Raw genomic sequence first — 27,899 nt, forward strand, 5'->3', positions numbered from 1 at the left:
CTTAAAGGTTTTGCTTGTCCTCAAGCAAATCAAAACCAACACTTCAATGAGGATTTACCATTTAAAACACAAGTGGTATTGCTATTATTTACAAATCACATTCTTCAATTAAGTACCATACTTATGGATTTGGTTGGTACTAATAATTAGGCTCAAGTATGTGTATCTTTCCTTAATGACTCCCTCATTTAAAAACAACTTCAAGAATGTGCAAGGGAGTTTCAAAATAATCAAGTGACAAGAATAAGCCTCAAGAAGTGACTCAAAAATACTAGTCCACTACATATGCTTAACTTACTCAATTCACCAATCCTTCCTAATTCATGTGCCCTTACATGAAAGAAAGTCCCAAAATCACTATATTTGTAATACAACATAAGGGACAAATTTACAAAGACACTCACTCTCACAAAGAATTTCAAGTGTTACAACATCTCATACCATAAGCTTGCCCTTATTTTAATTCATCGCCTATTCAAGAATGTTCGGACGGAGGTCCCATAAGGACTTTTTAAGCCTGTAATATAGGTTTAGGGAAGGGTCAGATAAGCATTTGGATACAAGTGACTTCACCCTCCTTGAATACTACTCACATTTGTCTTTCTTTTTGCACTTTGTTTCTTTCAAACCACATAGCCTCATTAGCATCTAGTTACCAACATCGAACCACCTTACATACCTCTCTAATTTTCTTCAAGGCTCCAAATTTATATACATACATATATTTATCTTTTTTTTTCTTCTTCTCTTTTTTTTATATACATATTTTTATTTTGGAGCATGAATACTACCAATTTCCACTTTGACACCACACCCCCAACTTAGTCTTTTAGCCTCATTCTCAATGTTCAAGGAGGGACGAGTTCAAAAGAGGGAATTACTTTACAAAAGGGGAAAGGTTTGTAATGAGGTGGCCAAAGAAAAGGTTAAAGGCTCAAATAGGGTACTAGTGATCTCTTTTATGCAATAGTCGGCTTGAAAGGCTAAAGAGGTTTTGCAAACAAAACAAAGAATGCCTAAGATCATCCCTCCAACCAAAACATACTATCATTAGCGTTTTAAGACCAACCGGGCAAGTTCTACATGATAGAAGTAAACACAAGATTTATTTGTACAAACCCTAACACACATGGCACATGAATTAATCAAGATGGATCAATTTTATTTTCTAATAGTAGCATTTAGAGCAATATTATTCAAACTAGTGGGCAAAGAGTCACTAAAAGAGCCAAAAATTTATCACAAAAATTATTCTTCACCATGCAACTTACTTGTTTTAGTTCAAAACCAAAATTCGGAGGGGTATCTTAATTTAAATTTCACATACAAGAGACTAATTTTATTAGTACCAAATAATCCAAAAGTCTCCTCCTAGCAAAACAAGACTAATTCCCTTAAGAAAATTGTCACGCCATCTATCATAGGGAAAATTCACCCGATTCACTTCAAAAACCCAATGAAATATTACTTAAGGAAATAAAAATAAAATAAAACAACACTACTAAAAAGGATACTAAAATAAAAGCAACTAATACTAATAACAACAAGCTACTAAAGAAAATAAATAACGAAAGAAAGATAAAAACTAGACTAATCACACCAAGCTCAGCAAGAGCACCTGCTACACAAAATAGCCCGGCAAGGGCACACAATATCCATAGCACAAAAATAGGCCCGACAAGGGCACACAATATCATAACATGAATACAGTATACTCTTAGAGCCACCCCCAACTAAGAACATTGCAATGTTCTCAGTGCACAATATCAAATATAAAGCACAAATAGTTTGAGGGTCTCCCTGAGGTCTGCATCAGACTAGCAGACTGTGGGAGGACGGCTGATCAATGCTGTGCTGAACTCGTGGCCTCATCATCATCATTCTCCTCATCATCATCATCATCACCACCATCACCAGCAGCCTCTAACATGAAAGAATACTCCTCGCTATCATCTTTGTCCGCCACTGGTATCTTCTTTCCTGGGTTTCCCCATTTGAAGATGGCCTTTATGCCTCTCCACATTTTTATCATTCATTTGCTCTTCTTCTTGTTCTTCTTCTTCTCCTTCTCAAAGTCTGACTGGAGATCTGCATGCGCCTTGGCCAAGGTGCTGTTGGCTATCTCAAGTCTGGTTACTGATGCTGCCATCTTCTCATGAGAATCTTTCTGACTCTTTTGTGCATCTAAGTAACTCTTCATTTCTTCCCTGGATAAGTATGAGGGCCCGGGCTGGGAGGATAAAGGCCCACTCAGAAGCTGTGACACTAACTCCCGAATAGATGCAAGCTCGGAGTTTAGCACCCCAAATGGTCCCTCAGGTGCAGCTGCCTGTGAAGATAACTCTGAACCAGCAGTCGTGGTGGTGACCATCCTTTTCTTGCTCTTGACTGCACTACCCTCTCCTGTCACTCTCAGTGAATGAAAAGGTTTATCAGCTGGTAGCCATCGATCGGTGCTACGCACCTCAACCTCTGCTCTCATGCATAGCTGTGTGGTCAATGAAGGGAACATCATCCCTGCATCCTTGTCTCGCAAATACTCTCTCAGCTCCTGCAGGATATAGTAACCGACATTCATAGGAATGCTGTCCAGGAGGCATGCAATAATCAAAGCCCTGGTGTAGGAGACATCTGAGACATTTCCACAAGGAGACACCCTGTTGCATACAATGTACAACCACATTTTTGCTTCAGCTGTGAAGTCAATTGACCTCAAACTTTTTCTCATATTTCCCCATTAGGCTATCATGCATGGAGAGTAGAGTTTGGAGACAAGACATTCCCCATTGTCACATTGATCTTTCTCTTGCACCGACTCCATTGGATAGTTGTGAATCCCAAGAGTCTCATTTATCTGTTCTATCCCAAACCTTACCAATTTTTCTCTAATGACGATTTGTGGGTTGGCAAAATCTGTACACTTAAGGTTAGCATAGAATTCACGAACCCACTCCTCATTAGCTTTGAATGGAGTGGGAATGAAGCACGACCATCCGGATGTATGGAGACGAGCATAGAAATCTGGGAGCTTCTTGACAAATTTTTCTTCGTTGATCCCCTTTTCAAGCACTATACTTTTGTTGACGAGGTCATCCAAATATCTACGCTGACAGTCAGCTGACATGAAGTGTGATTCATTATACGGTTCCTCAACCTCTTCCTTAATTTCATGTTGTTGTGGGGCATTTTCGCCCATGTTCGGGTCCATTTTATCTCATTGTACCTTCATAAAATCAAAACGAAGTCAGTCGGGCAATAGAATTATGTTAAGCAATTCAAAATACTGCAATTAGGCCAAAGAATCAGATTGAACGGGCCCGGGAAGGCCCTATTGCAAAGCTACTGGAATTGTGCAATCTGCCCAGTTTTCGCATATGCGGAACACTAATCGCAGGAGAGGTTTTGCTTCTGTGAAAATTTAACCGCATCTGCGGTTTTTCCCAAGTTTCCATAAATCGCACCTGCGGAAGAGTCGACGCAGGTGCGAAACCGCTTTTGCGGACAATTGACCGCATCTGCGCTGTTCGTCATATTGTGCAACTGCCTAGAATTTCATTCATTTTTCAATTTTAAATCCGATTTTGGCACCTAATTTATACTTAAGACTTCTAAATTAGTGAACTACATCAAATTATAATTCTATTGAGACCGATTTTACGGTATTTAGCAAGAAACTTTCTTTTAAGCATTTTATCGAACATCTTGCAAGCAGCTTAACATGGCCTCTTCTTCACACAATTTGGGTACTCAGATTTCCCACAAATTTATTTCAACAAGAGCAGCACACACACATGAATCTCTCAACCAATTTCCCTCACTTCCTAAATCTAACAGCAATTAAATCGAAAATAAAAACATTAAATAAAATAGAAAAAAATATGTGGGGCTGTTGGCAATGAAGAAGAAGAGAGAAAGAGAGAAAAGAGAAGAGAAGTAGATGAGACTTAAAAGAAAATACCTGAGTTTCGTGTGAGTGCAGTAGAAATTATGAGTAGTGGATGTTTTGGAGATTGTAAGAGCTTGGGGGAGTTAGGACTGGGGGAATAGATGCAGAGGATACCTGGGCGTTTAGCAGTATGCAGAGTATATAGACTTCTAAATTTTTTTTAACACTGCTCGATTTCCGCATCTGCGGTTTTTTTACCGCTTCTGCGGATCTACAGAAACTGCCGCTTCTGCAATTTGAAATCACTTCTGTGAGACCGCATCTGCGGTTAAACATCCGCAGATGCGGTTACACCAGAAGATTGGTGCACAAATTCTGCAGCTACTGGTTTTGGCCCTCCGGACCACTCCGACCTGCTCAAATCAACTCCAAAAAATCTAAAACTTGGCAGATTAGTCACAAATAATATTCTAAGCTATTCTAAAAAATAAAATTTCAAAAATGACTAAAAAAATTTGAAAAACGATAGGTTGCCTCCAACCAAGCACCGTATTTAACGTCATGGCACGACGCAAATCAACTTTACCACTTTTCTCGCCACTTGGATGATATGAACTGGGAATCCAACTTGGAATCAAGCTTGTGACCACGAGCGATGGGGGTGGTAAGTCGATGATCAAGACAAGACTTAATTTCTTCATTTTGCACTTCTTGGCTTTCATGTGAGGAATGTCATTTTGCTTTCTTGTTCCCTCAAATTATAAGATGTATGGTTGTTGCCTTTCCTCCTTGCAATCCCTCATTGACTCGTGTAGTTCAATTCCCATATCACCACATAATTCCAATGTTGAAAAATGCTTGGAATGTGACTTCAAACCTCCAACTTGCAATTTTTCTCGGATTTTGACATCCTCTTCTTCCCCCAGACTAGAGTCAATCTCAACCAAATTTTTATTTACACCGGTTGACTCTAATTCCATATTGTTCTTGACATCATTAACACTCATGGAGTCGGTTGGATAATGTTCAATTCTTGAATCCTCAAAATAAAGCTCACTTTCTTCCTCAGAATTGGACTCTTCTTGGCATCCTTCCACACTCTCAAGTTGGTGGGCATAGTGAGCCTCAATAAATATTTTTATTTGATCTTCCAAAGTGCGGATATGTTCATCATTGTAAGTCAAGCCTTGTTTTAAGTCCTCGAGTGCAAAGTTGTGCTTCTCCTCATTTTCAAGAATGGTCTCTAACATGAGCATCATCTTCTCATTTTGAGCATTTGAGAGTTCTTCTTGGTTTTGTTCAAACACCAAGGAAGGATTTCCGGCTTCCACATCTAAGGAAATTTTTTGGCTCTCATTAACCTCCAAGGCTTTTTGGACCTTTAAAGCTTCAAGCATTTCTCCCATTTGTGAGTGCAACCTTTCAAGTGCCAAGTCATTTTGGAGACTATTCTCCAAAAGCTTCTCCAAGGCACTTTGTTCTTTGTTTCCTCCTTCAAGTAGGAAAATTGAACAATGATTTTCAATAATAATAACCAACATAGTAATAATGGAAAATGAACCAGATGGAAAAAGATTGACCTTGAGCACTTCTGCTCTCGTACATGTGTTCTGGAGAATGTTGTGCATTGAGCTTGTACTTCCTTGCAATCAACTAGTTGTTTGCATTTGAAAGTTCTTCCTGCTTCCGTATTTTGTTGTGCATATGCAAGTATTTGAAGTTTGGTGTTTCGTATATCTTTAAGTGGTACAAAAGCTTATGAGCAGCTGAATTTGTCTTTACTAACATGGTATTGTATTCATCTGTTATGTATTTGAGCTTGTTCATATTGCGGTCTCTAGAACATGCATTTTGGCGGACTGTCTTGGTTGTCTTATGATCAGAATGTGCACAGAATAGGTGAACAAATTTGTGAGAAATATTCCTCTTTCAAATTTGTTGACTGATGCTAAATAGTTAAGATGTGGATTTTAGATTTCTGTGAATCATCTGATCGAAATTAACAATTAACACAAATCTTATTAGGGTTCATACATGTTAGAATATGTGTACCTCTTTTTTCTGGATAACTAAATTACTCAAGTATGAGATTTGACATGTGGAGAAGTTAAGTGAAATTGTATGCTGATGCAAACTTTGATGGTATCTTACAAAGGAAAAGAACCAGTGGAATTAACTTCTAACCATGATGCTATTCTTGAAAAAATAAAAAATCAACGGAAACTCATGTGTAATTGATTAGACAATGATATATTGTGAAGAGTTCAAGGAAGAAAATTAAGTTGTAAAGTTTGTCAGTAAAATACTTGAATATTTTTGTAGATATGATATAATTATAAGTTGTATATATTCTTCTAGTAGCTGCTCGCAATAGGTGCTTTCTTCTTTGAATACAGGTATATATGGCTTCAGGGTACTCAAAATTTCATATTTTTCTTGCTCTGCACCTTCGCACCAATGTCATTTTCTTTCTTGGGTAGGCACAAATTTCATATTTTTATTGTTTCTTCATATAGAAAGGTTATAAGTTGATTCTTTTTAGTAGTATCATGAATGATTTTTCTGATGTTCCCTCTTTTAGTAATTAATGCCCTTTCTGTTCCTTTTCATGTCAAAATTTTAAATGTAAAAATATCCTTGCAATAGTAATTCATGTTGCAAGCTTAGATCTTGTCTTCTTAGATTCTTTAGATGTTCTTCAATTTAGGTATGTGTAGATACTTTTTTATGGTCATTTTAAGGTTGTCTTATTTAAGTGCGACTGGTATGAGGTTGAAGAAGATATTTATGGCCTTACTTATGTCTACTTCAACAAGAAATGTTATCAGAACGAGCCTTTTGTCCTAGCATCTCAAGTACACCAATGCTTCTATGTGCAAGATCCATATGATCAAGATAGATATTATATCATGAAGACTGCCCCGAGAGACTTGTTTAGCATAAGTGATGAACTTGAATCTAATGCCCCACAGTGTTATGAAAATGAATATTTGTCTTGCCCATCTATACCGGAGGATAATGGTGAAGTTGCCTTAGTAAGGAGTGATGTTACAACAACCATTCTTGATGTACCTCCAGAAGGATTTCTAGCACAACAACTTGAAATTAAATCGGATGAAGAGTTTGATTTTGAAGACACATCATGAGTTTTTTTTTCTAATTCAAATAGAAAATAGCTTATCCATTTTTTATTAATATCTAGAAACACATTAAAGACTGTTGCTTTAGATTTAAATTGATGTTGTCTATTTCATCAAGTTCAATATTGAATATTTTCTTGCTGATCGATTTCTTTGATGTGCACATATATTTTTTGCTCATGTATTTTCAATGTGTCATTTTTGGTATCACTAGAAATTACTTGATTGGTTATTTAATGTGTCCCTTCTAAGGAACTATATTGTATTATATTTGGATCGAGAATTTGTCCTCTAGTTTTGAATAGAGAAGTGAACGTGAGTAAGTAGAAATTATGCTTCGGAATTCGTATTGTACTATTACCTAGAGTATTAGAGCAAGTTTTAAAGCATAAACATATTTGTGTTTTTATTATTATCAGGTGGTGCACATGCAACTAAAGAAGATATTGGACTAACAAATTTTAAGGAACCAAGAGATATTGAACAGGTATCTTTGTAACTTTGTTTATTTATATATGCTCTGAAATTGTTTATCTACATATCTTTATATATCCTCTGGAACCAAGAGAATTGTTAGGTATGTCATCTCTCACTCTCTTTCTCCTATATATTTGATTTTTTTGTTTATAAAACTAGTGTTCGGGCTAGTGGATATTAGATGTTCCACCATTTTGCTTCATGTTGAAATGTTGACTAGATTTCCCTTTACCGGACATTTTCTACCATGGGTTATATCCAAGTGAAGATTCAAATTTCCGACCCCAACTTTCATGTGACTGAAGCATAGTTGTTGTTGTTGGTTATATCCATATGGTTTTCAACTGATTCTAAATGGACATTTTCTACAAGAGATATTTAGGCTTGTTCTTAACGAAGAGGTCTTTTCAAATGATAAAACAACAAAATGGCCCAGAGTAATAAAGATACCTTTTGGGGAGAAAGTTATACGAATGAAAAAAGAATATTATTCCTGTATCTGGTCACAGAACTTCGTCATCAGTTAAAATTGTGCTATCATACCAGAATAAACAATTCGATTGATCTGACTAAACCTTTCAGGTTCCATTAGAATTTGAATTTTTTTAAGGTCCAGCTGCTACCCTCTTCTCTCTATTTCAATTTGGAAAATTATCTTTTATTTGAAAGGAATTAATGCAACATATTCTGTACTCCTGCAATTGATGGCCAAAAGACAAACTAGAGTTGATAATACATGGGGATATTGCTTCATTTGTGACCATTTTGTAGTGGGGAAAATAGAAATGGTATGTTCAGATTTTGGTGGGTTTGAATGAAATTTTAGAGCATTTTACTTTATCTCATGAAGAGGGGATTGTGACTAGATTTTGTTATCAGAGGAGGGTTATGAATGCCTATTTGAAAAATATTATCTGGAAAACGTGATATACCTTGAGAACTTCATCTGTTAATCTATTTTTTTGACTTTGTGTTGGGATTTTGTGGTCATTTATCATGCGTTGCTTGTTTTATCTTTATCTCCTTGAAGGGTTGTTACTAATTAGTTATTATTAAAGATTTGTATATTGTCTGTCCTAATCCTGATGAAATTTTATTTTAATTGTAAGATAGATATGGAAGAGGGACAAAAAGTATGATAGCCCTAGAGTTACTTGTATGCTTTAGGTATAGATGCCAATTTGTGGATGAACCAGCTTCACCTTGTGTTCTGTATTTATATATGTTACATGGATCCTCTATCTTTGAGCCATCTTTGCTATGGTCGTAGACTTAATTTATTACATATACTTCCTCCACTTCATTTGACCCTCTCATTGCTTTTGAATTTTTTAATTTCATCATCAATTATTTTCTCCTTGTCAATATGTTGTGCTAATGTCCTTAAACTCTAGTGTCCTGAGTAGGAACCTCTTGGCAGGAAGTATTTATTGCAACTATGTTGCCAACAAAGGCTCTTTGTACCCGGTTGAGCCTCAACATTATTATCATTCAAGTGATTCTGTTTTTCAGCATCTTCCATAACTTCTTCAACCTCTAACATTGCAAATTTGTTTCCAACTTGTACCTGCTACCTCTCACCTTGATCTACTGGGACTATTTCTTTCCCAGTCATTGCTTGTGCTGCATTCTGATTATTTGACTTCTTAGCTCGATTATCCCTAACCTCTTTCCATTACTCCTTGCCTCTTCCAGTTACATTACCTACAACCTTCCCACTCGACATTACCATTAGTGTGCCCTGCTGATTCTGATTTGCCTGCTCAAGTTGTTTTCCAGCATCATTCCCAATATCATTCTCAGCTTGCTGCTCGGCAACCTTATTTTCCATTAATTTTGGGTGAAGTCTCCAGCAGTCCATCATATCATGCCCCTGTAATTTGCACTCCTTACAGTACTTGGGTAAGTAATCATACTTAATTATCACCCATTCAGTTCTCAAATTTCCCGAACTTCATTCACAATATCCATATGAACCTTCCTAGGTAAGTCAACTATTAAATCAACCAACATACTGATGCAACATTCTGCACATAAGTCACCATTCCTCCAACCTTTAACTTTGTTCCATCTGGTAATACATCATCTTCCAATATTCCTTTAGGATCCTAAATGAATAAAAAAATATAACTAGTGGGTGGAGCAGGTTATGATTCTTGGTGACTTTTGTAGCTTCTGTTCTGGTGAAACAGTGGGTTTAAGTTGGGGTGATGATGTTGAGGTGATATGTCTATTATTGTGTGAGTGCATGTGTTTTCTTGGTTTGGTTTATCTCTTTTTGTGGTGAAACTGGCTTTAGTGGAGCTCTATATCCAATAGTCTACTCCCAGGTTCTTGTGTGAGGTGTTGGATGTAAGTTGAAGGTGGATTGGATTGAGTACTATGGTATTGGTGTGAAGAGATGATGTTCTGGGCTTGAATTAGTGGGTGGAGCAATGTCCAGGCAAGGAAATAGAGTTTTGTGTGACCAAAGGGGTAACTGGTGCCTTGTTCTCATTGTGTTTTTGCTTGTGGTTGGATTCCACTAGACTTCCTGCAACCTAAACCATATCTTTGTTGAGCTTTCAGTAGGTTGAGCATCAAAGATGCTAATACCACACCCTAAAAGAGAAACAAAGAGTTGAGTAGTTCACTGGGAGAACAAACCTGCAAGAAAATAAAAAGATTAGTAAAAGGTTCAGCACTGGTGTCCACCAGAGGCAGGAATTGGTGCTGCTACTGACATTGGTTCTCAGGGTCTTTTCTAATACTCTGATGAAGTATAGCTTCTGATCCTATGTTCAAAAATTTCTTGATCCTCCACAAAGTGTCGATAAAATAAATGTAGACTAGGGGTTGTTATGTATCTTATTTCTTAAATATTTACTTCCTTACATACTGTTATATAATCTTATTAGTTGTTAGGCTAGAGTAATTTAATTTTTTTTGTATGTAGGATGAATCAAGCGGCAGCTCTTAAGAGAAAAGTTCTGAATCCAAACAAAGCTCAAATTCCAATGAAGAATATAGGTTTCGATTTCCAATACCGATCAAGTGCCGAACTAGTCAAAAAAATTCAGATTAAGATAGAAAAGCTTGCAAGTGATTGCAACGACAAAACTGCTAAAGAGCATGCATTACTAGCAGTTAAAAGGAAGAATTATATGACTGCAACATTAGAAGGACAAAGTAGACAGAGGTTAACTAAATCGGATGTGTCAGTTCAAAAGTTAGGAAGGAATAGATTATCGGTGTACAAATCAATCCAATTATCTTCAAGGGAAAAGCTGAACACTTCACATAATATTGCAAGTAATGGACAAATTAAACAAAGGTCAATGTAATTGGAGGAGCCCATTCAAAAGCAAGGATTGAGTAAATTACCTGTGCCCACATCCATGATCCAATCATCTGCAAAGGTAGATCCTAACACTTTACATATGATTAGAAGAACACAAGGTGATGGAGAGAAACAACTTGATATTTAAGAGCTACAAAATTATAAAAAGGTAAAGACAAACTCAATCCTACCATCGAGGAGTGGTAATCAGTTTCTAAAAAATATGGGATACAAGTAGGTGGTGAAAAACATCCTGATAATCACCCAAAAAATGAAGTCAGATTTATGTCCTCTCCTATTATTGATGAGCGTGAAATAGAATTGGATAATTTTGCTGCACAAGATGAAGTTGGTAACGATGAATTTATTGGAGATGAGGATATGAACATCGATGGTGATGCAGGTGGTATGTCTTAAACCTTATAATTATTTTACATATTTTGATTTTTTCATCTTATGTCTTGCTTGTTATATCAATCTAGGGACATCAGAGAAGAAAAGAATTCGAGAAAAAACAACATGCAAGAATATTCAAGCAAGAAGTTTTGAAGAAAGAGAGGAGATGACATTTTGATAAAGGACAAGCAGTTGGGCCACTGACAATAAAGTGTCTGATTTAACCAACTTTTTAGGAACAATTGCAAGAAATCCAAGATTTATCCCCTTGGTGAATACTAGTTGGCATGCTGTGTCAAAGGATATTAAGCGCCGAATATGGGAATATGTCAATGTAAGAGTAATTAATATTCGATTTATATACTATATATACATCTTAAGATATATATATATATATATATATATATATATATATATATATATATATATATATGTGTGTGTGTGTGTGTGTGTGTGTGTGTGTGTGTGTGTGTGTGTGTGTGTGTGTGTGTGTGTGTGTGTGTGTGTGTGTGTGGAGAGAAGTGGGTAATGACTGGTCTTCGTGATGCTTGGAAGCGACACAAGAGGAATATTAAGAAGAAATATTTTGATAAAAATGCTACTATTGAACAAATGCTACAAAATCGTCCCAATGAGATACCTGAAGTTCAGTTTCGTCAATTTATTGAGTATTGGGATGACGAAGATGTCCAAGTAAGATTAAACCGTGCATTTCTATATTTTATACCTATTGTTGTAGTATATATTTTTTCCTTTTTGATTTATTAATTAATATGCTTCCTTTGTTGTTAGGCTATGTGCCAATTGGTAATATTTAGTCGACACTTTGTAACCTTACTTTTATTTCTTTTTGTACTTTGTCAGAACAAAGTGATATCTTTTTTATATCTTTTTTGATGTAATTTGTAGCGCGCAACCAAAGAGAACAATGAGGAACTATCAAAGTCTGAAATGTTTATTACAACTCGTACAAAAAAGGGAAGGAAGTTCATACAAATACTCAAGTTGCAATAGTAAGTCATGCTGCAAGTTAAGTCTTGTTATTGTATTTTTTTTCTCTTTAATGAATGTGTTTCTTTAACTGAAGGAAGTCCATACGCATATCTGTAGTTTCTTTTGGAGAGGAGTCCTTGACTCCTCCACTGGTCTACTCCATCACATGTGTAGATGGAAGTGATGAAATTATTCTTACATCATTTGCTAATACTTCCTTAAAATGATCCAAGTCAAATATATGAGAGAACTCACTGCAAACAAACACCAAAAAGAAACATAAAACATACGTTAAGAAATCAAAAACATCCCAGAATAGCATAAAAATCCAACTTAGACCAAACATAATGTCACTCTATGAAAATAATCAGTTTTCTACCAAATAATTGAAGTTTTTTTTTAAAAAATTGCCTAAGTTTATAGAATTAGGCAGGGAAATAAACATTTTCTCAAATGAATGAATGACAGACCAAAAAGATAAAACTTTTGAGCTGGAAAACAAAGAAAAATGGTTCAAAAATAGAAAAAGAACAAACCTTTCATCACCCCAAATGATATTAACTTGCAAAATGGGAACAACAAGAGCAACACTAAGAATCCTAGCAATTACCACAGTATCCACAATCTGATTTCTTTGCTAATTCATTCCACCAGAAACCACCACCATTAAATATGTTTTCCTTCCTTTTACAATATTTATACTTGTTTTCATATACTCTGCACTGAAATCCAAACAAGGCCTATAACCCAACCCATCAGGTTGTTGCCAAAACTCACTCTTTTCATCCCCTTCATCTTCTTTTTCCCCCACATTTAAAGCTCCAATACTGAGCTGAGAAACGTGTTTGTCATTTGAGAATGAGCTCTTTTCTTGAAAAATCTCACATGGGTTTGGTGTAAAAAGAACTAAAGTTTCAAAATTAAACCATATCTTTAACATACCAACAAAACCAAAAGAAAAAAGAAACAAAACCCAGAATCTTGGATTATTGAGCAGAAGCCTGAGCTTTATGGAAAAAGATGGACTCTTTTTCTTGGGAGAAAGTAACAGAGACTAAAGTTCTGAAGAAGAAAATGAATTTATTATTTGAGATGGCACTGCTATGTAAACTGCTTCTTCTTGTTGCTCTTTGACACTGTTATTTTAACAATGAAAACAAAGCTTTTTCCCCGTTAAATATGTGTAAATTGTTGATGTGTTTAACTTCTGTTTGTTTGAAACTTCATATTAAATTGGTTATGATCATTGTCGCTGAAAACTCTATTGACATTCTTGACTAAATTTTGAGGCCTGCTAAACTTTTTTTAATCTAACTTGACTCGTTGAAAGTTATTTTAGTGTTCGTTCTATCTTGACTTGTAAGTGATGTGCAATAATATTTTTTTTGACAGTCTGAACTTCAGAATCGTCAAAGTTCCGAAGAAACAACAGATGATGCATTTAGGGTTGTATTTGGAAAGGAGCAGCCTGGTCGGGTTAGATGCTATGGTAGATCGGTGATGACAAGCTCTCTGAAAAAAATGAAGAAATCACCAAGCTTAAACAAAAGCATGCCAATGAAATAACTTCTCTAAAGGAAGAAATGATGAGAGAAGAAATGTGATATTTTTTTATTCAATTGGTGAAAAACAACCCTGGACTGGATTTTAATGATATACAAGGGTGTGTTGGATCTAATATTCCTTCACCAGTTGATGCAAGTAGTGCACGAGCTATGAGAGGCTAAAATCTGCCACAGTCTTCTGGCTCAACTCACGCCCCATGTCTTGAAAAGGTATTTATATTTCCCAATTCCAAAAACTACCTCAATCTTAACTTACAAAATCATGCTTTCTAACCAGTGTATACTATATATATATGTTTCTCCTAATTTTTAATTTCATTTTGAATGTGTAGGAAATACGGGCGATGCAATTGGATATGGTGGTCACAAATCAATTTGATTCATTAAAGTGAATGGTGAAGACCTTTTGAACAATTGGGATGTTTATTTTTATTGATTCTATAAATATGAATACATTTGGTTTTGTAGAGGTCTCTACTAGTGAACTCTTGAACCAATAGTGCTTTATTACTATAGACAGTACACAAAGTATGTTTCTTTGTTGAAATTTATTTTAGGTATATGCATTTGAATTATTTTTATTCTATTACTTATTATCTAATTTAATGCTTGATATATATATATATATGTGTGTGTGTGTGTGCGCGTGTGTGTGTATGTATGTGTGTGTGTGTGTGTGTGAGAGAGAGAGAGAGAGAGAGAGAGAGAGAGAATAGAATTTGATGCAAATAAATATAGTTTTTTAACCACAAAATTGTGACTAATATAAGTATTTGAAAGATAACTTTGTAGTGTAGACAAAATCGCCATGCTTAAAAAATGCGGCCATAGGGATTGTCAATCTGGCATTGCTAATGATAAATGTTGCTCTAGAAGCCACACTTTGTAAGCGTAGACTATAACGTGACAAAGATCACGCTTCATAAGTGTAGCCTTATGTCATAAAAGCATGGCTATATGAGAAAATATAAGTGTGACCTTTGTACCGTATCGACCACACTTTTAAAGTGTGGCTTCTAAGGCAACATCTACAAAGCGTTGTTACAACCCATATCCACATGTGTTAGTTCATGCCATATATTAGTTAACATAAATCCAAGAAGGAATTATCTTTGAGATGATAAGAAGTCAATCCTATTGGTCTTAAGTGATACAAGAGTGTATAAGGGTGATTAACCAGTATTAGAAGTTAAACGAATCAAGGATGTTGTAACTCGAATTTTCAGGTAATCTAGCGGTGCTTAATACACTCAAGAGGTCATTTATGAAGGTATTTTAATCATATAATATCCGTATCATAAGTCTTGAAGTCAAACGAGTTATGAAACAAAAGTCGACAAAAGTTGTCGCAACTTAGGTTCATAATTTTACTTAAACATTAGGTCAAATGTTTCTAATCTTTTCTAATAATTTACAAGGAATTACGGGGTGATCTACCAACCAAATTAAAGATTTATGAGTCTAGTTTCCAATGCATTAAACCGTTCATCGATACGATTTCGGAGTAGAGAGATATTCGCGTTTTCGCGAGACTGCGCCAAGCACCTCTCTATGGGGCCCACTAAGTCGGTTTAAGATATTTGGACCTATATAGGATGACTCCAACCCGTTTTAAGTCATTTCTTTTCACTATTTTCAGACCTTAGAACCCTAGGAACATCCTCTCAAGGTTCTCTCAAGATTCAAGACCCAAAAAAAGGGCAAACAACACAAATCAAGTGTCGGGAATTCCGTGGCGCTAGTAGTTGCTCATTTTTGTGTCGTTCCAGCTCGTGTGGGAGGTGGTTTTAAAGGGTTTATGTTCTGTAAATACTCCCTCATGTTCTTAATATCAATCCTAGGTGATTTCAAGCCTTCTAAAGTGATTCTAGTGCCGAAAAACATTAATTGATCGCTAGTTTCGCTTTTTTGTTGTTGTGGCAGCATTGGAGGGATATTTCATGGAAATTTAAGGTCAAATTGGAGTTGTTCTTTCTGTATAAAGGTAAGGAACCTCTTACTCTATATGTATTTAAGATTATCCAAGTTGCGGCTAAGCCATTGAAGCTAGAACTTGTGAGATATATATCGAAAGGCTTCGTAGTAATGTTATTGTTTTGTGGACTGTTTTGCGTTGTTGTTGGGCTGCGTATTTTACTACTATCTTATGGAGTTTTGGAGGAGGAAGGGTGTGGAGAAACACCATATATATATAGGGTTATGGGCTGATAGTTATTCGTAACATTTCCAGGTTGTTTGACACGACTACGGTGGTCATCGTATGTATGGAGTGATTAGGCTATGTGTGGACTATTTTGGGAGGCTCAATATGTTTATTATTGATGTTGTTTGGGCTGTTTGGTGACTGTTTTGAATGGTGTGAGGTCATATATAGGGGAGGTGCTGTCCGTTTCATCGTAAAATAGGTTGTGGTCGATACATAATAGTTATGACGCTTAAATGATAACGATAGTATCGTTTCTCTTATTGTAGACTAAGGAGTTTTGACAATTGCATAGCTTGAGATTGGGGCAGTATATACAAGGTATGTTAGGCTATCCCTTTCCTTCTTTTGCACGACTCCGATTGCACATAATGTAATGAACGATCTTCCAAGATACTCTACTCTTAGAAGCTAGCAGTACTTACATTGTTTTCCCTCTTATGGAATGATTGATGTTAATGTTGCTTCTCTTAGTCTTATGTTATCAATGTTGTTGGTACTTCCTGATTCTTATAAGGTTCATAGTGAAGAGTTAGTCCTAATAACGTGTACAGAGGATACCGACCTTACGTCACTCCGAAAGGTTTAGAATGTGATTCCATGAGTCGAGCATGCATTATATATATGTATCTATTTTACTCTACCGAGCCACTCTATAGTTGGCCGGGTACGGCACCTATTGTGCAACCACTGATCAGTTGGGTTTTACCGAGCTCCGCGTGGCCGGGTACGATTCTACCGAGCCTATTATGGCCCGGTACGATATGATGATGATGATGCCCACAGAGGCGAATGCTTTAAAGGTTTATGTATTTATACATATGTATCATGCATTTCATGTAAGTAGCCCTCAGAGGTACTAAGATGTTACAAGTGGTATATTCTTTATCCTTGCTTACATTACTGATCGTATTTATGGTTCTTTGCCTTACATAATCAGTACTTTATTCGTACTGACGTCCTTTTATTTGTGGACGCTGCATGTCGTGCTGCAGGTCCTGATAGACAGGCAGGTGCAGCTCCCCCACCACAGTAGACTGTCTAGTTCAGTGGTGATTGGCGAGATCCCTTCTCCGGACTTGCCTTGGTCTTGGTATGCAATTTTTGTTATAGACATTATGGGTATGTCGGTGCCCTGTTCCGGCTATGTTGCAACACTTATGTTCTTTTAGAGGCTCATAGACAAGTGTCGGCTCATGTATAGTTTGGTATGCCTTGTCGGCTAGTTTTTGTTGTATAGTCTTTCATAGTAGCGTGGTAGCTCATACCTTATATGTAGTTTCTTGATTGTCTGGTCATCCCCTGCTATGTATGTTCATGCCGTCATATTTTATTGCTGGTTGTCCATGATCTAGGTCTACCATTTATATTGATCTCTTTAGCCTTAAAAGATAATAATGAAGGTTAGATGAAATGTACGTTGGTGCTCGGCAAGTGTGGTCGGGTGCTAGTCATGGCCCTTCAGTTTGGGTCGTGACAAGCGTGGCCAATAGTCAAAGGTTACGGTAATTTAGGCCACCCCCAAAAAGCGTTGCCTAAAGTCGTAAAGTGTTGCCTTTTCCCAAATGCTACACTTCTTGGCATCTTAGGCCACACTTCTCAGGGGCGGTTGTAGGCCTAAAATGCTGTAGTGGTTAAAACCGGTGGTGAAGTCAATCTGTCCTTCAATGGCTAGAAACTTCGCTCACAAGCATCAGTCCACTTAAACTTAGCTCCCTTCTGAGTCAACTTTGTCAATGGTGCTGAAAAGGAAGAAAATCCCTCTACAAATCCCCTGTAGTAACCTACCAAACCGAGAAAGCTACGAACCTCTGTCGGTGTCGTGGGTCTAGGCCAAGTCTTTACTGCCTCAATCTTTTGTGTATCAACCTGGATACCTTCACCTAAAATAATATGCCTAAGGAAAGCTAGAGAATTCAAGCAGAATTCACATTTAGAGAATTTTGCATACAACTTCCCTTTTTATTAAACTCTAAGCACAGTATGCAAATGATCTGCATGCTCAGTCTCTGAACGAGTGTGAGCACGTGATTTTTGCCTTATGAGAACTACTTCCAAAAATTCAAAATAAAATAATTTTCCTTTGTGTGCAATTTTGAGAATTCGCATGGCATTTTTTTTGGATAATTATTTGTATTTTTGTCTGTGAATATTTATTCTATTTTAATTAATGAAAAATACAAAAATATATGTGTTGCATTTGCATTTACGATTTATTTTTGCAATTTAGGATTAATTAAACAGTGATTTGTTTTACGAAAATGAAAAATCGAAAAATGACATACTTCGCATTTTTAGTGTCTAATGTCAAAATTGTGTGATTATCTTTGTATTTAATCTTGTGTGATAATTATTATTAAGGGTTAATTAGTATTTTTCTAAGTTAATTTTGGCTTTACAATTTATTTTAGAATTTTTGGTAATTAGGAATTAAAAAGAAAATAAAAGGAAAAAGAAGAAACAGGAGAAGAGTTAAAATCGGACTGGGCCAGTATTAAAAAGAAAAGTTCTGGCCCAATGTCACACTCCATATCCAGGCCCAACCGGTCGGTCCAAGAGACCATACCAAACGACGCCGTTTCGTCGCCAATCAATCTCAACCGTTCAATCACCTAATCTAACGGTCCAAGATCCCCCTCCAATAACCCGTCTCTAGCCCGACCCGCTTACCTCGAACCATACCCGCCCCAGCTAAGTCTAAACGACCCCATTTGGCTTAAGTGACGCAATCTGGACCGTTGGTTCTCATCATCCAACGGCCCAGATTAATCAACTGATTTTGATATACCAAACGCCCCCCACTCGTCTCTTCAGAGACCAAAACAGACACCACCACACACCACCGCCTTCCGCCCGCCGGAAATCGCCCACGGCGGCGGACGGTAGCCAAACAACCTCAAAATCACACCCCTGAACCATCAAACTATCCCCTCTCCGAATCCACGCTCATTTTTCTTCGAATCACCCCCGAGCCCCTCGAATCTTCGATCGAAGATCCCCGTCTCAAACGCTAGCCTGTCCGCTTAACCCCAAAAGCACACCCAATAATCCCCTTGACCTCCTCGTCGCTAATCCCTAACCAAATTGGCTCGAATCCGAGTAAAACTCGTCGAATGGCGGATTTATGGTTCAACGGTTCGAGACTGTTTCAAAGCTGTCAGGGTTGAATGGGTTCTAGTTAGTATTATAAGCCTATTTCTGACGAAATAGACGTGTAATGCTAACTGGAACTCAAGTTCGAAAGGGCATGTTGGTGGGATCCGAGAAAAGAACAGTAAGTTCTTCTTAGCTTCTTCTTTTCCTTTTTCTATATGTTTATTTGTCTGTGTTTTTAGTTTAAGTTAATTCTTAATCCAGTAAATATTCCGCCTCTTTTTCTGATTCTGGTTAGATTAAAATACTCTAATGTTCGTTTGAGTAGTTCAATCGATTATTCGTTTGCTTAAATTAGGTTCGTTGTAATTCGTCTTTGTCCATTATTTTCTCCCTTCTCCATCAGACCATTTACTTCGTCCAGTTTTCTTCTGTCAGTTAATAACATATGTTATAAATAGTTTCGTCGATTAATTCATTCTTGTTTGTAGACCTGTAGTTTTTGTCAAATGGTTTGATGTCGAGTGTTGTATGTACTGATCCTTAGACACTTAGCTTCAGGGCTCATTGTCAATATACTGATAGTGATCCTGCATTTTGTACATATTTGACTTAGAATTGTGCTAGCTTAATCCCTGTATCAACGTGATTTTGATTCATTTTCAGCTTTAGCTTCAATGATTCTGTTGGGTTCTGTGTGGTGTTAATATGATTTAAATTCAGTCCATTTGTTCCAATTTCAGCTTTAGTCATTCAGTTGTTAGGCATTTGATAGGCTGGATTGGTTATAGCTGAGGTGTTTAGAGTTTAAATTCAGTTCATTTAGATAATTGAATTAGGAATCAGTGTAGTTAATGGTTAGTTGAATTCGTCATAACTGGGGAAGGATAGGAATTCCAGGTAACTCAGGAGGTAATTGGGAAGTTTGAAATTAGAAAATGGCTTAGTTGAATATTATGTCAGGAAGTACTAATGGACCATTAAATTATTCTATTTGTTTAATGATAGTGGGGAACAAGACATAATGGTATGGGGGGTAATGATAAAAGCTAAAAGGATACACATAGTAGAGGAATATTACAAGCTGGAAAGTAAAAGAAACATGGGGGCAATAATAAAAGATCTCTTTTACAACTGTAAAGATAAAAAGGGGGCTGGAAAGGGGTTCAAGAGTTGGGTATAAATATGGGGGATCAATTTTAGAGGAAAAGAATAAGAACATTTTGGAGAGTATTGTAAGAGCATTGTTAACAGAGTCTTTGAGGCTGAAAACAGGCTGAGAATATAGGCATACATACTTAAGTTCTACTGTTCCATTCAGGCCAGGTCTTAGATAATATTCTTAAAAGTTATAGCATTTAACCCTGAAAGGAGCTACTGTTCCATAAAACAAAAATACTGTTACATTGGTTTAGAGTTTCATGCTGAGTAATTTTGGTCAAAGTTTGAGTAGATTTTCGATTGAGTTTTGTTGCTATCGAGATTTCAAAGGTTTTGAGACAACTTGAGATGAGTTTGGGTGTAGTGTTGCAGTAGTGTGTTTTTCTGATTTCATTTCTGAGGTCGTATGAGCTGTTTAAGTTTGAGTGTCCCGATTTTGAGTGGTTTCAAATTCACCTGGGTTTGCTGCACATGTTACTGGGTTGTTTGTTGTTGCTGTGTTATTTGTTGCTGCTGACTATTCCTTCTCCTCTTCTTGTATTGCCATTTCCAGGTACACAGCTTGATCCTGGTTAATTGTGAACTGAAATGTGAAGAATGACATAGAAACTGAAGCATGAGATTATGTGATTTAGTCGTTTGATTTGTGTGTCAGAATGTTTGATTTCTTAATGTATTTAGACCTTTGCTTGAAGTTGTACTAGTAGGACTGAAATTAGTTATGTAACAATAAACTGAAAAACTGTTGGTATTAGCACGGACTATTAATTGTTTTGCCCTGAAATGTATGTAAGTTCTCTGCTTTAGTTTGAGTGTTAGTTGTAATTAGGTTCAATATAAGTTGGTATAATAAGTTAGGTTAGCTTCAGCCAGTTTCCTATTATGTGCTTCCTTTGTAAATATGTTTGAAAAGCCAAACCAACAATAAGATAAACTTTCAGTAGTTATCTTTCCTTTCATTTGTAATTAAAGGGAATTTGGGGTATCTCATTTCACATCTGCTCTAATAACTGGAAGCCGAAAAAAGAAAGTATAACTTACAAAGCAAAATGAGTCCATTGCTTAAATATGTCTGATTAAATGACGAACACATCGGTGAGCCATTTCGTGGCTTGCCCGGCTACAAGGGTTCGACTCCTTAACCTTGCCTGGGCGGTTCCGCCCCATCCAACTTGGGTCCCGTCTCAAGCCCAATATCATGCCTATTAATGTGCCTAAGTTCAGACATCTTCTTAAACTGGACCTTAAGCTTTGTGCATTTTAATTAATTAGGTTTTTTTCTTTGAGAGACAAAAATAGAAAATCATAGTCACTTTAGGATCGACCTTTGAATAAAAATGAGACGAGCCTCGCCAAATAAAAATGCAACTTTGCGGGGCCCTCAATAAATGGTTAAAATAAAACATTTAGAATTCAGGACGGGCCGTTTAGTGAATTTTACGGCCTTCCCCAAAATAATAATGTGTTAGTCTCTTTAGGCGCGTATTTTAATAACATTACCTCACTAAACTCGGGTGCACATTTATGTGACCCAAATCCAAATCTCAACGGAGTCGAGATGTGTCAACAACCACGGGTATATTAATGTGACGTGGTTCGAGACGCATTTTTACGACGTTGCAATTCTCTTTTAAAATAATAATAATAAAGCGGTAAAAAGTTAGAATTTGCACATCGGTTCAACATGTATTAAAATCAGATAAATAAGCCGAATATGACAGTTGAGCGACCGTGCTAGAACCACGGAACTCGGGAATGCCTAACACCTTCTCCCGGGTTAACAGAATTCCTTATCCGGATTTCTGGTTCGCGGACTGTAATACAGAGTCAATCTTTTCCTCGGTTCGGGATTCAACCGGTGACTTGGGACACCATAAATCTCCCAAGTGGCGACTCTGAATTAAATAATAAATTCCGTTTTGATTGTCCTTTAATTGGAAAAACTCCCCTTACGCCCTTGCGGGTGTAGGAAAAAGGAGGTGTGACAGCTCTGGCGACTCTGCTGGGGACCCGAACCCAGAATCTCTGGTTCAGGGTTCAGATTTGAGCTTAGATAAATTGAGGCTCAAAGTGAGATGCCCTCTCATACCTCATCTACTCCATCTCCTCCAGAGGATATTAGAAGGCACCCAGCGCCTCCAGTTCCTCCGTCTGGCACTCCAGACCTGGATATGCGGAGTGCTTTGCAGTTATTGACTAGCTTGGTAGCTGCTTAGGCTCAGAGGCAGAATACTGCTGAGAAACCAGTTAGTACAAGAGTTCGTGATTTTATTAACTTAGACCCTCCAGTGTTTACCGGATCAGACCCGAAGGAGGACCCACAGACTTTTATTGACCAGGTTCATCGTACACTTCGGGTTATGCATGTTAGTGATGCAGAGGCAGTAGAGTTGGCTTCTTATCGGCTACGGGATTTAGCGGTTCTCTGGTATGATAGTTGGGAGAGATCTAGGGGTCCGAACCCTCCTCCAGCTGTGTGGAAGGAATTTTCTGAGGCCTTTCTTCGTCACTACTTGCCAGTTGAGATACGACGAGCTAGAGCTGATAAGTTCTTGAACCTTAGACAAGGTAATATGAGTGTTCGAGAGTACAGTATGCAGTTTGATTCTTTGGCAAGGTATGCTCCCCATATGGTGGCCGAGATGAAGTGATAGGGTGCATATGTTCGTGAATGGGTTGGGACCACATCTAATAAATGAGTGTACGACAGCCTCCTTGGTGGAGGGCATGGATATTTCTCGTATTCAAGCTTATGCCCAGACCCTAGAGGATCGTAAGCGCCAGCAGAGGGCAGTTAGGGAGCAGGATAGGGGCCAGCATAAGAGGGCGAGATTTGCAGGGTATTCTGATGACTTCAGAGGCCGCATCAGGCCACAGTTTTCGAGGAGTTCGGCGCCACCTGTAGCTAGTGCTCCTCCACAGTTTCAGAGGCCTCGATATGATCGATCCTATTCTGGTCCAGGTCAGAGTTCGCGGGCATCTGGCTCGCAACATCACAGGGATACTAGTCAGATGAGACCCCCAACACCACATTGTGATCAGTGCGGCAAGGCCCACTTTGGACTGTGTCGTCGAGGTTCTGATGCATGCTATTCGTGCGGGCAGCCTGGCCATATGATGCGGGATTGTCCTAATAGAGGAGGTGATGGTATGGCTCAGCCGACTGGATCTGTGTCTGGTTCTTCCTCATCAGTTCGACCTCTAGCACGGGGTTTTCAGCAGTCGACAGGTCGTGGTAGGGGTAGGGGTGCAGTGCCGAGTTCGAGTGGTGCTCAAAATCGAACCTATGCTCTAGTAGGTCGACAGGATCTCGAGTCGTCTCCAGATGTTGTTACAGGTATTATATCTGTGTTTTCTTATGATGTATATGCGCTGATTGATCGGGGATCTACATTATCATATGTTACACCCTTTGTGGCTAATAAGTTTGGCATTGAACCTGAATTGATAAGTAAACCCCTCGCGGTATCTACTCCGATAGGAGATTCTGTGATTGCTAGAAGGGTATATAGAGGTTGCACTGTGATGATTTGTAGTCGTCAAACCTCGGCAAATTTATTTGAGTTAGAAATGGTTGATTTTGATGTGATAATGGGAATGGACTGGTTGGCCTCATGCTATGCAAATGTTGACTGTCGTACGAAGATGGTTAGGTTCCAATTTCCAGGTGAACCCGTCATTGAATGGAAAGGGAACATTGCTACACCGAAAGGTAGGTTTATTTCCTATCTTAAGGCAAGGAAAATGATCTCAAAAGGTTATATTTATCATCTCGTTCGCGTTAGGGATGCGGAGGCGAAACCGCCTACTTTACAATCAATCCCTGTGGTCAACGAATTCCCAGATGTTTTCCCAGATGAACTCCCAGGCCTTCCTCCTGAAAGGGAGATTGAGTTTAGCATTGATGTGTTGCCTGACACTCAACCGATCTCTATTCCTTCATACAGAATGGCCCCGGCAGAGTTGCAAGAGTTGAAGGTGCAGTTGAAGGACTTGCTAGATAAGGGCTTTATTAGGCTTAGCACTTCACCTTGGGGTGCACCAGTCCTATTCGTGCGGAAGAAAGACGGGTCGTTACGGATGTGTATCGACTATCGACAGTTGAATAAGTCTACTATAAAGAACAAGTATCCACTTCCAAGAATTGATGACCTGTTTGACCAACTCCAGGGTGCCAAGTATTTCTCCAAGATTGATTTACGTTTAGGGTATCATCAGGTAAGGGTTAGGGAGAAAGATATTCCAAAGACGGCCTTCCGGACAAGATATGGGCACTTTGAGTTCTTGGTGATGTCGTTCGGGCTAACAAATGCCCCAGCAGCTTTTATGGATCTCATGAATACTATATTCAGGCCCTATCTTGATGTGTTCGTGATTGTATTCATTGATGACATTCTAGTGTATTCTCTTTCGGAGGCGGAACACGCGGGCCACTTGTGGATAGTATTACAGACGCTTCAGGATCGTAAGTTATATGCTAAGCTCTCCAAATGTGAATTCTGGCTGAACTCAGTAGCATTCCTTGGCCATGTGATATCTGATGAGGGTATTAGTGTCGACACTCAGAAGATCGATGCAGTAAAGAATTGGCCGAGACCTACAACACCATCAGAAGTCCGCAGCTTCCTAGGGCTAGCAGGATATTATAGGCGGTTTGTAGAAGGATTTTCCTCTATATCATCACCATTGACTAAGTTAACACAAAAAGCTACCAAATTCCAGTGGTCTGACACTTGTGAACGTAGTTTTCAGGAGCTGAAGAATCGATTGACATCTGCACCAGTGCTCACTCTTCCTGAAGGAACAGAAGATTATGTGGTATATTGTGATGCCTCAGGTATAGGTTTGGGGTGCGTATTGATGCAGCGTGGGAATGTGATTGCTTATGCATCAAGACAATTGAAGAAGCATGAAAAGAATTATCCAACCCATGATTTGGAATTGGCTGCAGTAATATATGCTTTGAAGATATGGCGGCACTACTTATACGGCGTCCATGTTGACATCTACACAGATCACAAGAGTTTACAATACATCTTCAAGCAGAAAGAGTTGAATTTGAGGCAGCGTAGGTGGCTTGAATTATTGAAAGACTACGACGTCGAGATATTGTATCATCCCGGTAAAGCCAATGTTGTGGCAGATGCTCTCAGCCGTAAATCAATGGGAAGCTTAGTACATATTGAGGCAGGTAGATGGGGGTTGATTAAAGAGCTTCATCAGCTAGCCAATATGAGAATCAGATTGTTAGACTCTAATGACGGAGGTGTTACTGTACAGAATACATCAGAATCATCTTTGGTAACCGAGGTAAAAGCACGACAATATGAAGATCCTATCTTAGTACGATTAAGAGAAAGCATTCAACAGTGTAAAAGTATGGCTTTTGGGATCGGAAAAGATGGGGCACTGAGATACCAGAGCCGATTGTGTGTGCCTAATGTGGCAGGGTTGCGAGAGAAGATTATGAATCAGATTCATCAATCCCGATATTCCATCCATCCCGGCTCGACAAAGATGTATCATGATGTCAAGGAGCAGTATTGGTGGGATAATATGAAGAAGTCTATTGCAGAATTTGTGGCCCAGTGTCCCAATTGTCAACAAGTAAAGATAGAACATCAGAAACCCGGTGGATTGCTTCAAAATATAGAGATTCCGACCTGGAAGTGGGAGGTGATTAATATGGACTTCATTATTGGATTACCTCGCTCTTATCATAAGTTTGACTCCATCTGGGTGATAATTGATCGACTTACAAAATGTGCCCATTTTCTGCCAGTGAAGACAACTTACACGGCTGAAGATTATGCGAAGTTGTATATCAAGGAGATTGTTAGGCTTCATGGTGTGCCCATATCTATTATATCAGACCGAGGAGCTCAATTTACGGCTAACTTTTGGAGGTCTTTCCAGAAGGGTTTAGGTACACAAGTAAATCTCAGCACTGCATTTCATCCGCAGACTGACGGACAGGCTGAACGTACCATTCAGACACTGGAAGATATGCTACGAGCATGTGTTCTAGATTTTAAGGGAAATTGGGATGATCATCTTCCACTCATAGAATTCGCCTATAACAATAGCTACCATTCCAGTATTAAAATGGCCCCATACGAGGCACTATACGGGAGGAGATGTAGATCACCAGTTGGATAGTTCGAAGTCGGTGAAACAGAATTATATGGGCCAGATTTGATTCACCAAGCTATTGAGAAGGTGAAAGTGATACAGGAGCGATTGAGGACGGCACAAAGCAGGCAAAAATCTTATTCTGATGTCCGACGTCGTGATCTAGAGTTTGAGGTTGGTGATTGGGTTTTCCTGAGGATCTCACCAATGAAGGGTATTATGCGTTTTGGGAAGAAAGGTAAGCTGAGTCCAAGGTATATCGGGCCGTATAAAATTCTTCGACGGATTGGACAGGTTGCTTATGAGTTAGAATTGCCATCCGAGTTGGAATTTGTCCACCCGGTATTCCATGTATCTATGTTGAGAAAATGTATTGGAGACCCTTCTCGAGTCATCCCTATCAAAGATGTACAAGTTACAGAGGACCTATCATATGAAGAACTGCCAGTGGCGATATTAGATCGGCAAGTCCGCAAGCTGAGAACAAAAGATGTAGCTTCCGTCAAAGTATTGTGGAGGAACAAAAATATGGAAGAAATGACATGGGAAGCAGAAGAGGAGATGAAGTCTAAATACCCTTACTTATTCCAGAATAAAGATAACAAGGATGCTGGTGGAAGACAGAATACATTGGAAGGTGAAACGGCTCTATGAGGTAAGCAATAATTTGAGAATACTCCTCCTTAATACAAAATGGTGATATGTAGATAATGTAAATACGCATAATGCTTTGTGTAGCCTTGTGAAGCCATATGTTGGGATTAATTACTTGCAAGTTTTGCTAGTGACCATTTTATAGGGGAAAATTGATCGGAAATTTCAATTGGAATCCACGATGATTTAAACTCCCCATAAACCCTTACATTCGAGGACGAATGTTCCTAAGGGGGAGGGTGTTACAACCCATATCCACATGTGTTAGTTCATGCCATATATTAGTTAACATAAATCCAAGAAGGAATTATCTTTGAGATGATAAGAAGTCAATCCTATTGGTCTTAAGTGATACAAGAGTGTATAAGGGTGATTAACCAGTATTAGAAGTTAAACGAATCAAGGATGTTGTAACTCGAATTTTCAGGTAATCTAGTGGTGCTTAATACACTCAAGAGGTCATTTATGAAGGTATTTTAATCATATAATATCCGTATCATAAGTCTTGAAGTCAAACGAGTTATGAAACAAAAGTCGACAAAAGTTGTCGCAACTTAGGTTCATAATTTTACTTAAACATTAGGTCAAATGTTTCTAATCTTTTCTCATAATTTACAAGGAATTACGGGGTGATATACCAACCAAATTAAAGATCTATGAGTCTAGTTTCCAACTCATTAAACCGTTCATCGATACGATCTCGGAGTAGAGAGATATTCGCATTTTCGCGAGACTGCGCCAAGCACCTCTCTATGGGGCCCACTAAGTCGGTTTAAGATATTTGGACCTATATAGGATGACTCCAACCCGTTTTAAGTCATTTATTTTCACTATTTTCAGACCTTAGAACCCTAGGAACATCCTCTCAAGGTTCTCTCAA

At 38.1% G+C, this 27,899-nt stretch overlaps 1 protein-coding gene across 8 annotated transcripts; it reads left to right on the plus strand.

Annotated features, from left to right (window-relative positions):
* The first annotated feature begins 7,437 nt into the window (after positions 1-7,437).
* Positions 7,438-14,239, plus strand: LOC107788262 (uncharacterized). 8 transcript variants are annotated; one of them, XR_012705344.1, is made up of 7 exons: positions 7,438-7,513; positions 10,439-11,228; positions 11,305-11,552; positions 11,774-11,911; positions 12,128-12,231; positions 13,604-13,986; positions 14,109-14,239. XR_012705344.1 is itself a non-coding variant. In XM_075244730.1 (7 exons), exons 4-6 carry the CDS (start codon positions 11,831-11,833, stop codon positions 13,710-13,712), a joined length of 294 nt encoding a protein of 97 aa, XP_075100831.1. In that variant the 5' UTR covers positions 7,499-7,603; positions 10,439-11,228; positions 11,305-11,552; positions 11,774-11,830; the 3' UTR covers positions 13,713-13,986; positions 14,109-14,239. The 8 variants fall into 8 exon arrangements, 2 of the variants coding, with proteins under 2 accessions (XP_075100831.1, XP_075100830.1); XR_012705346.1 differs by having other exon boundaries at positions 7,499-7,603; positions 10,439-11,225; XM_075244730.1 differs by having other exon boundaries at positions 7,499-7,603.
* The last annotated feature ends 13,660 nt before the right edge of the window (positions 14,240-27,899 follow it).

This window comes from Nicotiana tabacum, chromosome 22 (assembly GCF_000715075.1).
Source record: "Nicotiana tabacum cultivar K326 chromosome 22, ASM71507v2, whole genome shotgun sequence".
Taxonomy (NCBI): Eukaryota; Viridiplantae; Streptophyta; class Magnoliopsida; order Solanales; family Solanaceae; genus Nicotiana; species Nicotiana tabacum.

Coding starts and splice junctions, on each gene's coding strand:
- LOC107788262 (XM_075244729.1), top strand. CDS start 11,747: ATGACTGGTCTTCGTGATGCTTGGAAGCGACACAAGAGGAATATTAAG. Junction 11,912..12,127: donor GGGATGACGAAGATGTCCAA/GTAAGATTAAAC, acceptor TGTAATTTGTAG/CGCGCAACCAAAGAGAACAA. Junction 12,232..13,603: donor CAAATACTCAAGTTGCAATA/GTAAGTCATGCT, acceptor TTTTTTTGACAG/TCTGAACTTCAGAATCGTCA.